Here is a 13,554-nt window from a genome sequence, read left to right as displayed (position 1 = left end):
TTTGATAATAATAATGATCCAGTTCTAAAATAATAGAACACAGACAGTGGACATTCTGCATAATGAGTACTTTTACTTCAAATACTCAAGTACATTTTGTTGCTTATATTTTTGTACTTTTACTTGAGTAAAAATTTGAACGCAGGACCTGCAACTAAGTATTTTTTTAGTGTGCTATAAAAATATGCAATTACTAGTGACTTCAAGCATAATAGAATAGAATAGAATAGAATATTCCTTTATTGATCCCCCATTGGGGGAAATTTCAAAGTAAGTCACTATATAAGTCACTATATGTAGGATAACATACTGTACATATATGCAGTAGTATATATGTGATAATGTATAGTCCATATAACATATATAACATGTAATATTTCCTTATCTGTTGTGATTGTCCATATTTTTGTCAACTTCATTGAATATGCAAACTCAAAAAGCATAGAAAGGGGAAGGACTACCGCCTCATTTTCTACATATTAGATTTTACTGATGTCAGAAGACATTTAAAAAAAAAAAACATTTAAAGAAAATTAAATTGGTCGATTTACATTTTATTTGTATGCATACAACAAGTAACAGAGGAAATGTTCGGATCCTTTTCTCAAGTCAAAGTATTTATGACACACTGTAAAAATAATCTGTTCCTTGTTAAAGTCATTAAAAATGTTGATGAAGTAAAAGTATGCAAGTCGGTAAAATGTATTCAAGTATAGTTAAAAGTGATCAAAATAATTTGAAGGAAAAGCAGCAATGTCAATATGTTTTTTTGATAAATTAACTAATCGTTTCAGCTGCACTTTTTGTATGATCTGTGTACAAAAATCTTAATTTTTAAAATAACTAAGTTTATAATAATATGAAATAATTGTAGTGGTGTAAAAAGTTGAATCTTTCACACTGTAGTGAAGTTAATTTGAAATTAAAAAGTTGCATGAGATTAAAGTACTCAAGTAAAGTAAAAGTAAGGCAAATTTGTACTTAGGTACAGTTCTTGAGTAAGTGGGACCTCAAACAGTTAGGGAGTAATGCTAAGGAATAAAACAGGACCTTTTATGAATTTTCACTGTCTTATACGGTCAATCTCAAAGGGGGATTTGGAAGACTTTTTATCAACCTTAACAGAATTTATTTATCACTTCTTTTCTGCAGAAATCAATGCAAAAGGTGTGATTCTGAAGGCCTTTGAGCAGTACCGCCTCAAGAGCTGCATCGACTTCCAGCCTTGGAGTGGAGAAGCAAATTACATTTCCATCTTTAAAGGCAGCGGGTAAGGCAAAAAGAGCTTGGCAAGATGGCAAGGCAGGCTCTATTATTTCAAGGATGAATGCACTATATGAACTGTGTTTTATAATTACAACAAAAGTCTACAATGTTCATATTTTTTTCCTAAAGCTGTTTCTCCTCTGTGGGAAACCGGCGAGTTGGGAAGCAGAGACTCTCAATCGGGAGAAACTGTGACCGCATCGCCACCATTGAACACGAGTTCCTTCATGCTTTGGGTTTCTGGCACGAACAGTCCAGATCAGATCGCGATGATTATGTCCAGATCATGTGGGACCGCATCTCAGAGGGTAATGAACCCGTCACTGCTACCCCGCCAACTAAATTCTAATTAATTTAAACACTGCCCATTCATGCTTCCACATATCATTAACCCCTCTATGACATGCCCACTTCATGGCTTCTTCATTTATGTGTATGATTATCAATTTGTCAGATTGAGCTGGCATGAAAGGCAGCCCATACATTACATTTATAAGAGCTTTTTCACAAAATTTACATTTTTGTTTATTATTATTATTTAAAAAATCACTTTAGTTAATGGAATTTTTGCAAGTGGTTTATCTTGCAGAATGACTTCATGCAGCAGTTGATTTACTGCATGTGTGATAAGCATGTGTTGTTTTCCTGGCTGCATAATCTTAACAAGATAAGCAAAGGACATTATCAGCCAATCAAGGAAAATAAAACATTTTGTAACAGCTGCATTGACCTACACTCTTTAAATGGTTTATGAATCAAATCTGTTTTAAATGTCTGTGATTAAAGTACAGCGTACTTTGATATTTCAGTAATCATTTGTCAAGATTAAACGTGTCAGTAACTGATAAGCAAATTTTATTAGTGATCCTAACAACCATTTTTGAAATCCACCACCACAGTTGGAGAAAGGAATTAGTCATTGTGATAATGAGCTGCACTGACACCTTCATTTATGTCTGAATTGCAGGTAGAGAACACAACTTTAACACCTACGACGACACCACCTCCAGCTCCTTGGGTGTACCCTATGACTACGGTTCCATGATGCACTACAGTAAAAATGCCTTCCGCAATGGCACCGAGCCCACCATTGTGACCAAGATCCCTGCTTTCAGTGATGTCATTGGCCAGCGTATGGAGTTCAGTGACAGCGACCTGCTCAAGCTGCACCGCCTATATAACTGCAGTAAGAGTCGACAACTAAAGCTGGGTTTTATTATGTTGAAATTAAGTGCTGTGTGAGCTTGTCACCATTGCCATTAAAGCTATTTCTCATTACTGATGTTAATATCAGCAGTCGATTAGATGGTTTATCTCCTGATTTTATGCCACATGGAAATATGTAGCTAAGCAAAACATTGTCCTCAGTGTGTAATCAATCAGTTTATAGCAGTTCAAAGTCCTACACCTGTGCATGAACGTTTATGAATTGTCTTCTAGCTGAGGGCTCCACATTCCTGGACTCATGTGACTTTGAACGTGAGAACATCTGTGGGATGATCCAGGGACAGGGAGACAAGGAAGCATGGGTCAGGGTTGCCAAAGCTGACGGAGGGCCCAGCACTGACTACTCCAACATGGGCAAATGCACTGGTGAGAATGATCTTGCAGAAATATACATGACACAAGGTGCAAAAGCATAGCATGAAAGGATTAATTCACCTTTTTTTAAGGCTGTACAATCAAAGCTTCTGGTAAGATTTTTTAAAATAAGCTTCAAATATCTGTCGTCAAAATGTATTCTGTTATCACCAAGCATGATAACAACCTCCAAGGCTAAAAAGTGAAGCCAGTGCAAAAGTTCAGAAACCTGCAGTTTACTCATAGACCTTCATGTTAAAATGCCCAACTTTACAGCAGAAATAAGCATGTTTACAGCCTGGTAAAAAAATGATTTGGTCTTTATAGCTAATTTCAATATTATGTATGTATGTATGGGTGTTTTTTTTTATATATAACTTACCCATTTAGATTTTATTAAGGCTTAAAGTTATGCATATTCAAGGGCAGGGCCACTTGAAAGACAGGCTGTCTGCGACGGGTCACTACAGTCTGTGAGTCAGATCCACCCTTCACTCCTCCGCAGCTCAAGCCTCTCACCCAAATACGGTCACTTTTGGCTCCAAAAAAAACAACAAAAATTGTGACAGCCAAAATGCTGAACTCAACACTTCAAAACAGCAGTCCACAAGCCAGTGGGTAACATCAAAAGAACAGTTTTTTGTTCTTTTTCTTACTACAGTAGAAATGTTGTTTTTGAGAGGCTTAACACCAACAAAGAATATTTTGTAGAATATTTTGTTAGATAAAAACGTGAATTTTGAGAAATTATTAAAATTGCTTTTTTTTTTTAAAAAAAAAACAAAAAAACAAAATTAAATCAATTTTGGACTTTACAGCACTCAACAATAACAGCACATTTCAAATGATTAGATCACATAAGTCAAAAACAATTCATCACGGGGATCTTATTCTACAAATTCCAAGCATAATACTAAGAATCTTAGTTAGCCTAATCTTTATCTGCAACTTTGCAGACATGTCAGACTCAAATAGAATGAATAGACCTGCCATAAAATAAAATAAATAAAAAGCTGTCATGCATTCACATGTTGATTTACTGTTGATTTTTATTGACCTCAGCTCAGCAGGAAAGCAGAACAAAGGGAATTTCAGATTAAAAGACCCTTATTTTGGAGGATATCCACTTGTTTTGTGTAACATAGACAGATTAAGCTAAACTTTAGGATGTATTTCAAAACAAGGACTCTGGACTCTTACTTTTACTTGACTCTTACTCCTGTATAATCTTTCCTCTTAGCCGCTGTGCAAAGTGCATTCAAACAATGGTTAAGTGTTGACATTATTAATCTGAAAAAAATCTGATCTTTAGGCTCGGGATATTTCATGCACTTCAGCACTGGAACAGCCAACCCTGGGGATACAGCTTATCTGGAGAGCAGGATCCTTTACCCAAAACGAGGATTCCAGTGTCTGCAGTTCTTCTACTACAACAGCGCCGGCCCCAGCGACTCACTAACGATCCATGTCAGAGAATATGACGAAGCTAACCCCAACGGAAAGCTGCGCCTCATTAAGACCATAGATGGTGACTTTTAGTAAATTCTACTCAAAACAGTTTGTAACAGTTTTGCTTGTGAAATTTGACCTTTTTGAACTTGCTGTTCATGTTTTACGTTAACAGGATCCCCTCAGGAGCTGTGGCAGCTGCACCACGTGAGTCTAGATGTCAAAACAAAATTCCGCGTTGTGTTTCAAGGGACAAAGGAAGGTACTGGGACGGCGGCAGGGGGACTGTCACTAGATGACATCAACCTTTCTGAGACCATCTGCCCAGAGTTTATATGGCGAGTGAAAAACTTCAGCAATGTTATGGACAACACCCCATCAAACACGTCTATCTTCAGCCCGCCGTTCACCTCGAAAGAGGGTTACACCTTCCAAATGGAGCTGTACCCCAACGGTAAGGCAGGCTACCCTGATGAGTTGTCGGCCTATGCTCATCTGGTGGCCCGTGAAGGTGACGCAGGACAGAAATGGCCGTGTCCCTGGAAACAGATGACCATGATGCTGATGGACCAGCACCCACACATCCAAAAGCGCATGTCCAACCAGCGCAGTGTCACCACCGACCCCAACATGAAAGCGACAGGTGTAGCACAATGATTTAAACAAATTATTCTTTATATAAAAACAAACCATGACAATGCTATGTTAACGCAACCTTTTACATCCTTTTAAACAGGCTCTGACCTGTTTTTCTGGGACGACCCTCGCAAGGTGGGCACTGAGGTCACACATACAGATGGGTCCAAGTATTTCCGAGGGCCAGGCGCTGGCACTGCAGTGTATCTCACCCACCTCAGAGCAAAGAGCAGGGATTTCATAAAGGGAGGAGACGCCATCTTTCTCCTCACCATGGAAGGTAAAAGCATCATATTACAGTAAAAACTCAACTGATTTTAATTTAAAAAATGCTTTATGTTCAGAAAATGAAGGGAAGAAATGTATTGGCACTCAGGTTACTTTTTGTGTGAAACCACATCCATCATGTCATGTTACATCAATTATTTATTCATTAGTATGCTACATACTTATCCCTAGCACCCGTGCAAAACAGAAGATTTGTGGGATTATGTTTACAAGTGATGCATGATTACATCCATGTTTCAGATACCCACTTGTCAGAAAAATCCTACAGATAATCTTAAATCCAGCCACTTCATTTCATGATCTCCGCTGCTCCTCCACTTGGATCCAATTAACTGCTCTTTCATTTTCTGTCCCTCTTCAGACGTGTCTCATCTGACGGTATCCCAGCCTGTGCCTCCTACAACCTCACCTCCGCCTCCCTCAACCTCAGCTCCTCCTCCCACAATCTCAACTCCGCCTCCCACAACCTCAACTCCGCCTCCCACAACCTCAACTCCGCCTTCCACAACCTCAACTCCGCCTCCCACAACCCAGATACCTGATGTCTGCCTCAATGTGCAATGTGAGAATGACGGCATTTGTGTGGCAGATGAGGGCAAGGCTGCTTGCAGGTGAGTGTTTTTTAACTGCACTCAGTAAACTGCAAATGCAAAAATCAGTGAGCCTGAAAGGGTCCTATCAGAGTCAAAGTTGAGCAGTGTACCTTTTCACGATCTCCCAGTGTTACATTAGTGCAGTTTTATTTCAACATTTTGGGAGATGTATTTATTTGCTCTTTTGCTTAGAGTTAGATGAGAAGATCAGTGCCATGCTCTTATGTGTCCATTTATTGTCATAGCATAGTATGTTGTCGTTCAAAATAGCATAAAAAATTCATAGTATAAATTTTTTTTCAAAAAAAAAAACATTAAATAGATATAGTAAACTATATTGTCCACTATACATAAAAAGTCATCGTATAGTATGTTGTCCAAAAAAGGATGATAAATGTCATAGTGTAATATGTCATCCAGAATAGCATAACAGAGTCATAGTATAGTATGTCATCCAAAATAGGATAAAAATGTAATGCTGTTTTGGACAACATACTATGCAATGACTTTTATGCTGTTTTGGATGACATATTATAGCATAAAAAATTCACACTATAGTATGTTGTGGAAACAACAGAAGAACTCATAGTACAGTATTGTTGTTCAGAATGGAGTGAAAATTTGATAGTATAGTATGTCGTCCAAAATAGCATTAAGAAGTCATAGTATAGCATGTTGTCTAAAATTGCATGCAAATATCATAGTATAGGGTGTCATCTAAAAAAGCATTTGAAAAGTCAAGGTATAATATCTCGTCCAAAATAGCATAAAAAAGTTATGTTTAGTATGTCTTCCAAAGTAGTACGAAAATGTCACAGTATAGCATGTTGTCCAAAAAGGCATAAAAAAATGTCAGTATAGTTTGTCCTCAAAAACAGCATTAAAAAGCAATCATATAAAATGTCTTCCAAAATAGCATAAAAAAGTGATAGTTTAGTATTTCTTGCAAAAAAGCATAAAAAGGTCATTGCATAGCATGTCGGCCCAAAAAATTATAAAAAATGTTGTCGTATACTACGATGTTCAAATTAGCATAAAAAGTCGTAATGTGGAATGTCACCCACAAAAGCATGAAAAAGTCAGTCATAGCCATTGTATAGTCAAACAAATATCAGACGTGTCTTCAGTACGCCCCCTTCAGTGCAGCAGATAGAATCAGCTGCCAGTGTGATATTTGTTTTGCTTGTTGGGATGATATCTCGGCCAAGTTCAGTAACTTTTTGTCACCTCTGAACAGTCAGTGATGTTTTACTGTTTCCACCTGCTTCACACTGCTGCCTCCTTTTATCTAACTCTTGGCAAGCAAGCAAATAAACATATTTCTGAAAATGTCTGTTTCTATCCATTCAGTTGGATAGAACCTTCAGTTTGCTGAATATGCTCAATTTCTCAGAGCAGAGCTCTATCTTGATGTTGATGTAGCCTAATACATGCTCATACATCAGTTCAATGTGAATCATTTTCTCCCTCATCTAGTCCCAAGTTCTTCTTATATTTACCTTCCACCAATTTTAATTACCCTATACATAATCTGTATGAATGCTGGGAATATCTTCAGGTCTGTTTTTGTTTCTCATCTTTGCTCTGCAGATGTGTGGTGGGTGACGACTGGTGGTACTATGGGGACAGCTGTCAGCACAAGGGCTCAAACAAGGATAAAACCACTGTTGCACTCGCCTCTTCTTTGTCTGTACTGGGAGTGATGCTGGTTGTTACAGCCGTCAGTGTAATCTGTGTGAAGAAGAGGTATAAGAAACGCAGTGACGCCAACAGTGTTGTCATGGAAAACATGGGCGCACATACGAGACCGTAGTAGGAGAGCGTAATCTGCTGCAGACAAGCAGAGCCAAGTAAAAAAAAAAAGTTAATATTTTTTTAAAATGAAATTTTAAAATAAAAAATAATGTTTTTTTATTTCAATTTTTTTAAATAAATATCTTGAAAACCAGGCATTCATAGACAGGTTCCCTACAGTATAAGGCCAGTTAGATTCACCAGTTTCATATCACCACTTGGAATTAAATTAAAGACAAATTTTACAATAACCAAAATCGAAGAACAATTTTGCCCAAAAGTTTATGTTACATAAAACAAGACATTTTTCATTTGGTGAAAAAGTTAGATCTTCTTCATTCAGTGTTACACATGAGGGTAACACATGAAAGACAATGAACGTATTGTATTATAATAATCTATTTTGTTTTCCAGCTGAAGCAGAAAATATGTTGCATTTTTTGGCCTGTTTAACTGGCGATTTTGTGTTTTGTGCCCTGATTTCCACCATAATGACTTTAAGGAGATAAATTTAGTTCATTATTTACCTAAAAATAAATGTTGCCAATTATTTTGAGATTTTGCTATGCAATGTCAGAAAAAAAAAATCATAAAATCCTACTTTCCATGTTTGAGCATTTTTCTGACTTTTGAAAGATTACTTTGAGTAATTTTAATATAAATTGGAGCCTTTTTTTTTTTAGATGAATGAATTCAATGCCTTTTAAGACGTTTTCAGGCTCCATGGGAACCATGTATAGATTTTAGGCTCATAACTCCTGTGTTTCAAGGTAATCATACACCGTAGATCATGCCATTATATGAGACTGCCCCCTTCTGGTCGTTCATTGTAAAAACATTAGAGCAAACAAAGAATATTACTGTAAATAAATTTGAAATTTCTGAAGTCTAACAAAAATTTTTTTCTCATAAAATGCACATTAATCATAAAAACAAACCCAAGACAGCATGACATATATTCACAAATTTAAAATTTATTATACCAAAGACAGGAACATCTGTGTTGTCTCTTTTCCATGTGGATATATTTGTTTGTATTACTGAACTTGACACAGTCATGCCGGTGATAACAGTTACTGTAGGAGGGAGGTGGGACTAATATTACTTGTAAGTGTCCATGTTTGTGTGTGTGTGTGTGTGTGTGTGTGTGTGTGTGTGTGTGTATGTAGGTGTGTGCATGCAAGTGTGCATGCAAAGATCTGTCCATTAGTGTTCATTAGATACAGTGATGACTACAGGACATCACAATCAGACAAAGTGGAGCAAACCATGGCAAATTTGTGTAGTTATATTGCATGGAATGTTGGGGGTTTCCGACCTGCAATTTCACATATACATTTGAATGTGTGTGTCTGTTTGTGTGAGTGTGTGTGGGGGGGTCTACGTTGTAAGATAAAAAGGGAAAGGGGGGGGTGACACCTCCATAACAGCAAACTCTTGTTGAACCTCACGCCTCCCCACCACTAAAACCTTCACCGACATACAGGTACGTAGTTCCTTTAAAAGCATCAGTATACAACATTTCTCTTATTTACAATAATTGGAAAAAAAAATCACCATTTCTCTCAGAGAAGATTAGTAAAAGTGACTGAGTCACCATATAGAATATGCAACTCCTAGGAGTTAGTATTTAAAATTTCTACAAAAAATTTCTATGCCATTTTACAGGCCAAGAGCCATGATTTACTGAAGAAATACAGTATTTTAAGTGCCCTATCTACAACAGTTAAGTGTGGTATTACTGGTGTACCATTCGACATAGTTCACTGATAATAAAAAGATTATGTGTTGTTTGTTTTTAAAAAGTTCTTTCAGCAACTTTACTGCTTTCACATTAAAAGATATGGTAAGTTCTTACAAAACAAACAAACAAACCATGGAATTGTTATCCATATTAACAAGTGTTGTGGCGAGCTAATGCTATTGCAAAGAGACTAGTGTTGATTACATACTCGGCTGGTTGTCTAATGTAAAAACAACGTTCCACAGTCTGTGAGAAGGACATGACCATGGACACCAGGAGCTGTGTCCACAGCCTGTACAAGAGGGTAGAGTATCATTAAAGGGCTCATTTGCTTGTTTAATTCTATGAGTTGCTTGGGTAAAAATGGGTGGATCACATTACAGTGCATGGTTCTTCAATGATGAGGCTGTGCAGAGCGACAAAGGCCGTTTATAAAAACTAGGACACAACTTTTTCATGTGCATTTTGTAGCCTCTTGAGAAAACTGTCCATTTGTTAGGAAATCCGACTGGTTAGGTCGATGGTACAGTAGGCTTCTGTGCATGCTGCAGCTGGGAGGGAGATGAGGCTGTAGTCAGTGGCGGTGTCGTTCAGAGAGGGGTGTCGTAGTAGTCCGTGGGCTGATCGCTCCCAGACGGCTTCTGTTGTTTCTGCTGATGCTGCTTCATGATTTCCTTTACCTCCTCCTCCAGCTCAGGCGGGATGATGAACTGGTCATCAGGGTCAGGCTGGGCCGGAGCTGTGAAGTAACCCCCGGACTTTTTCGAGGGAGCATCAGCAGCCACCTCAATGAGGTTGTGACTCTTTTCCTGACGTGCCACTGACCCATTAACCCTCCTCTTGCCTGCCAACTTTCCTCCGTCCCCACCTCCTGCTCCGACTCCCGGCCAGGACTCATCTCTATCCAGCCCGTTCTCAGCCTCACCCAGACTCATGTCGACTCCTTCCTCCAGTGGCTCTGGGGTGCATGGAGGTGGAGGCGGTGGGGGCAGCGTCAGCAGGGTTCGCTCCTGGCTGGAGGATGGGGGTAATGATGTTTGAGGTGATGAGGAGGACTCTGCTTTGAGGCAGTGGACATCCGCCTCTACTTCCACGCGGCTCCCGTTAGAGAAAACACCAGCGATGGGCTCCTCGTCCTCACTGTCCAACCCGTTGTCAGACAGGGCGCTGGAGAAGGTGGCGCTAGACAGCTGCCTCTGAAAGGAGCCCGCTAAGCAGGCAGGATGTAGGGCACAGCAGCTGCGGGCAGAGGGAAGCTCCGAACCTGGGAAGAGGTACTGGCAGGGCTGGGTGGTTGCGTGGGCCTGCTGGTGCTGTAGGGACAGCGGGTGGGCCTGATGGTGCAGGTGGAGATGTGGATGATGGGGCTGCTCGTGCAGCAGCACCAAGGAGCTCTGCGGTGGCTCGTCAGATGAAGCTGTGGAGCCCACCTCGCTGCTCATCTCGCTGGTACTGATCTCACTGCTGATTTCACTGCAGGAGGACGGCGGCACAGGGAGGGAGCCGTCTGAGGGTCGCTCCTTGATGGCAGAGGACGACGGGGGATAGGGGCCCAAGCCGGGGCTAGGAGGAGGCTGGGGAGGCTCAGAGCAGCAGCAGGAGCAGCAGTCTTCGCTCACACTGAGTTGGACCACAACAGCGCTGAGGCTGTCTGTGCAGCCGTAGCCTTGTGCAAGCGTGCACAGCTTCTTAGCAGCTGCCAGGCCATCAGGGACGTTTCGAACAGCCTCCACAGCCTCGATGGGAGACACAGCATCCCATAGACCCCTGCTACCCAGAATGAAGAACTCATCCTGGGGTGTGAGAGTGACTGTCTGCACGTAGGGACAAGGGATGACGGATGGGTAGAGGAAGGAGTAGCCCATGATTCGGGTAGAGTCAGTCACGCCATTCACCTTGTTGTCCTGTGGAATAGAGCATACACATTGATACAGTGTTTTTGCAGTGTGCTAAAATAATATTTACATTGATGTACTCCGCAGGGATTCCAGATGCTTTCAAGGATCTCTACCTCTGTGATGATAGCCCTGTGCTGCCTGATCCTGTGGTATTCCTCCTCCAGCCCCACATTTTGAAGCAGTGACAGCGACAGCGGCTTTCCATCTCGGCACAGGATGGCCTGGCACTTGCCCACGTTAGCAGCTGTGAGGGTGAAGCAGCCCCCGGGGTCGGTGGGGTCATGGCGAATGTGACACAGAGCTGCTGAACCACCCAGTTTCTGCCCTGCTGTTCCCAGTTTTCTGCAGTGCAAAAAGAAACACAGGACGGGGTAAATATTTAAATGTTTTAGTTACATTCAGTTAATTGTGCAGATATCAGTTCGTGTAAATTCAAACTAAAAATGCCCGTTGTTATGCACCGTTGCATGACGAGGAAGGTGTTGGTCATGTAGTCCTCCTCACTCTTGGTCTTATGTAGTTCTTCCGCCAACACGTCGTTCATTGTGCACTGTAACAAGTAGGGCACCTCTACGTTCCTGTCGCCGTCAAACACACCATACAGAGCCTCACGACTCCCGCAGAAACTGTTTACAGAAAGAGCTGCAACACACAGTCTGAAAAGAAAACAAAAAAGACCATAACGTCAGTGAGGCACGCGCTCAGGGAGGAAACAATGAGTACTCTAAAACTCGTCTTTTTTCGCATATTGATCACACTCACTTATAATCATGTGTGACGACCCCAGAGTCGTCACACGTGGTTTCTGTGGGTTTCTTTTCATACCTTCTGTGATTCATTTGGCTGATCAGCAGAACCTCCGTCATCACAGCAGACATACCCAATGAACATCACTTATATGGAAATGTGGAAACAATGCATGCAATTGCTTGAATCTGTCTTTTTCAGCATGCACATTTCAACTGTTGAATTGGCAATTTAGTCCGTACAGAGATGTTTTGGCATGTGAGCGCGCATGATTTGTTTTCAATAAGCACTGCTTCAATATTTCCTTCGTTTCAGTCATCTGACTTTAACAATGCACATTCTCAAGAGGTTTGGATTAGTGATGCTTCACTGGACAACTATGATGACGACGGTTTGTTTTATCATCATTGACTGAATTAAACTCACTTGTTCTTGACGCCCGAGGCCTCTGTGTAACCATGACTCCACACAGCAGGCCCACCAGATGCCTCGCTCGACGAAAAGGTCGGGGGCGGATCGATACGGAAGCAGCGGATATTACTGAAACACAGCAAACACAAAACAGATGCATGAGTTACTGATTCTGTTTCACTCATTTTGCTCAGTAACTAAAGCAAGACCTATAAAGACAAAATAATGACATACTTTAGCTGCTCGAGGGTCTTATGGTCCAGGTTGAGACGAGGGTTTCCAGTCAGGTCGAGCTCCTGAAGCTTGGGAGGCAGATTCTCTGGCAGCGTGATCTCACTCAGCTCATTACAGCTCAGATCCACACACTGACAGCAGAGGAAGAGACATAAGCCCTCACACACATCCACATACAGCACAAGCTAGCTGTGCACAAAGATGCCTGAAGATATGATGTGTTACTAATCTCTTACTTTCATCTCCATCAGCTGCATGACCTCAGGAAAGACCTCGATGGCGTTGGAGTGGGCGATGAGTGTGTGCATTCGCCGGCAATTCATTATGGTGGTGGGCACAGTCTTCAGCATGTTTCCACTCAGATCCACCTCCTCCAGCTCCTCCAGCTTTGCCATTTTACTGGAGAGTGAAGGGAAACCATTCGGTTTTATGTAAGTCACGTATAAATGGCTGATACACTGAATTCTGTCATGAATTGACTGAATAGTAGAGACAGTTGAAAACTTTTGAAGACACATGATACATTATAGACTTTTTAATGACATACTGTGCCAAGTCATTTTGTGACGCAAATTATAGAATGATGTATTTTATGAAATACTGTACTGTAACTTTTTCTGACATACTACATTATGATTTTTTCAAGTTATACATTCATTTTTAATGTTATTTTTGACAGTGTTCTATAATATAACATTTTTCTGCTATTTTGAACAACATACTATAGTTTAACATTTTTACCCTGTTTTGGATGACATGCTATAGTGTGACTGTTTTATACTGTTTTTGACGACATACTATAGTATCATTGTTTCTCATATTTTGCACAATGTACTATACGACATACTTATGGACGACATACTGTAGAATGATTATTTTGACAAAAAAGTCAGTATGTCGTCCATAATATACT

General features: G+C 40.4%; 2 protein-coding genes across 2 annotated transcripts; one reads left to right on the top strand and one right to left on the bottom strand.

Annotated features, from left to right (window-relative positions):
* Positions 1-1,152: 1,152 nt before the first annotated feature.
* On the top strand, positions 1,153-8,059 carry mep1bb (meprin A subunit beta b; the record flags this gene model as incomplete). The annotated part of the gene is made up of 9 exons (XM_042481655.1): positions 1,153-1,270; positions 1,396-1,574; positions 2,234-2,452; positions 2,707-2,859; positions 4,160-4,375; positions 4,472-4,939; positions 5,033-5,212; positions 5,582-5,831; positions 7,404-8,059. Coding segments are annotated over 9 exons (2,006 nt in total), but the record flags the coding sequence as incomplete, so codon positions are not given.
* A 502-nt stretch (positions 8,060-8,561) lies between these two features.
* On the bottom strand, positions 8,562-13,040 carry LOC121938415 (PH domain leucine-rich repeat-containing protein phosphatase 1-like; the record flags this gene model as incomplete). Its single annotated transcript, XM_042481656.1, has 6 exons — positions 8,562-11,255; positions 11,363-11,591; positions 11,711-11,905; positions 12,423-12,536; positions 12,642-12,772; positions 12,878-13,040. Coding segments are annotated over 6 exons (2,146 nt in total), but the record flags the coding sequence as incomplete, so codon positions are not given.
* Between the last annotated feature and the right edge of the window lie 514 nt (positions 13,041-13,554).

This window comes from Plectropomus leopardus, unplaced genomic scaffold (genome assembly GCF_008729295.1).
Source record: "Plectropomus leopardus isolate mb unplaced genomic scaffold, YSFRI_Pleo_2.0 unplaced_scaffold29396, whole genome shotgun sequence".
Lineage (NCBI taxonomy): Eukaryota > Metazoa > Chordata > Actinopteri > Perciformes > Serranidae > Plectropomus > Plectropomus leopardus.
The sequence above is the reverse complement of the archived record's forward strand: the minus strand, read 5'-3'. Positions and strand labels throughout refer to the sequence as shown.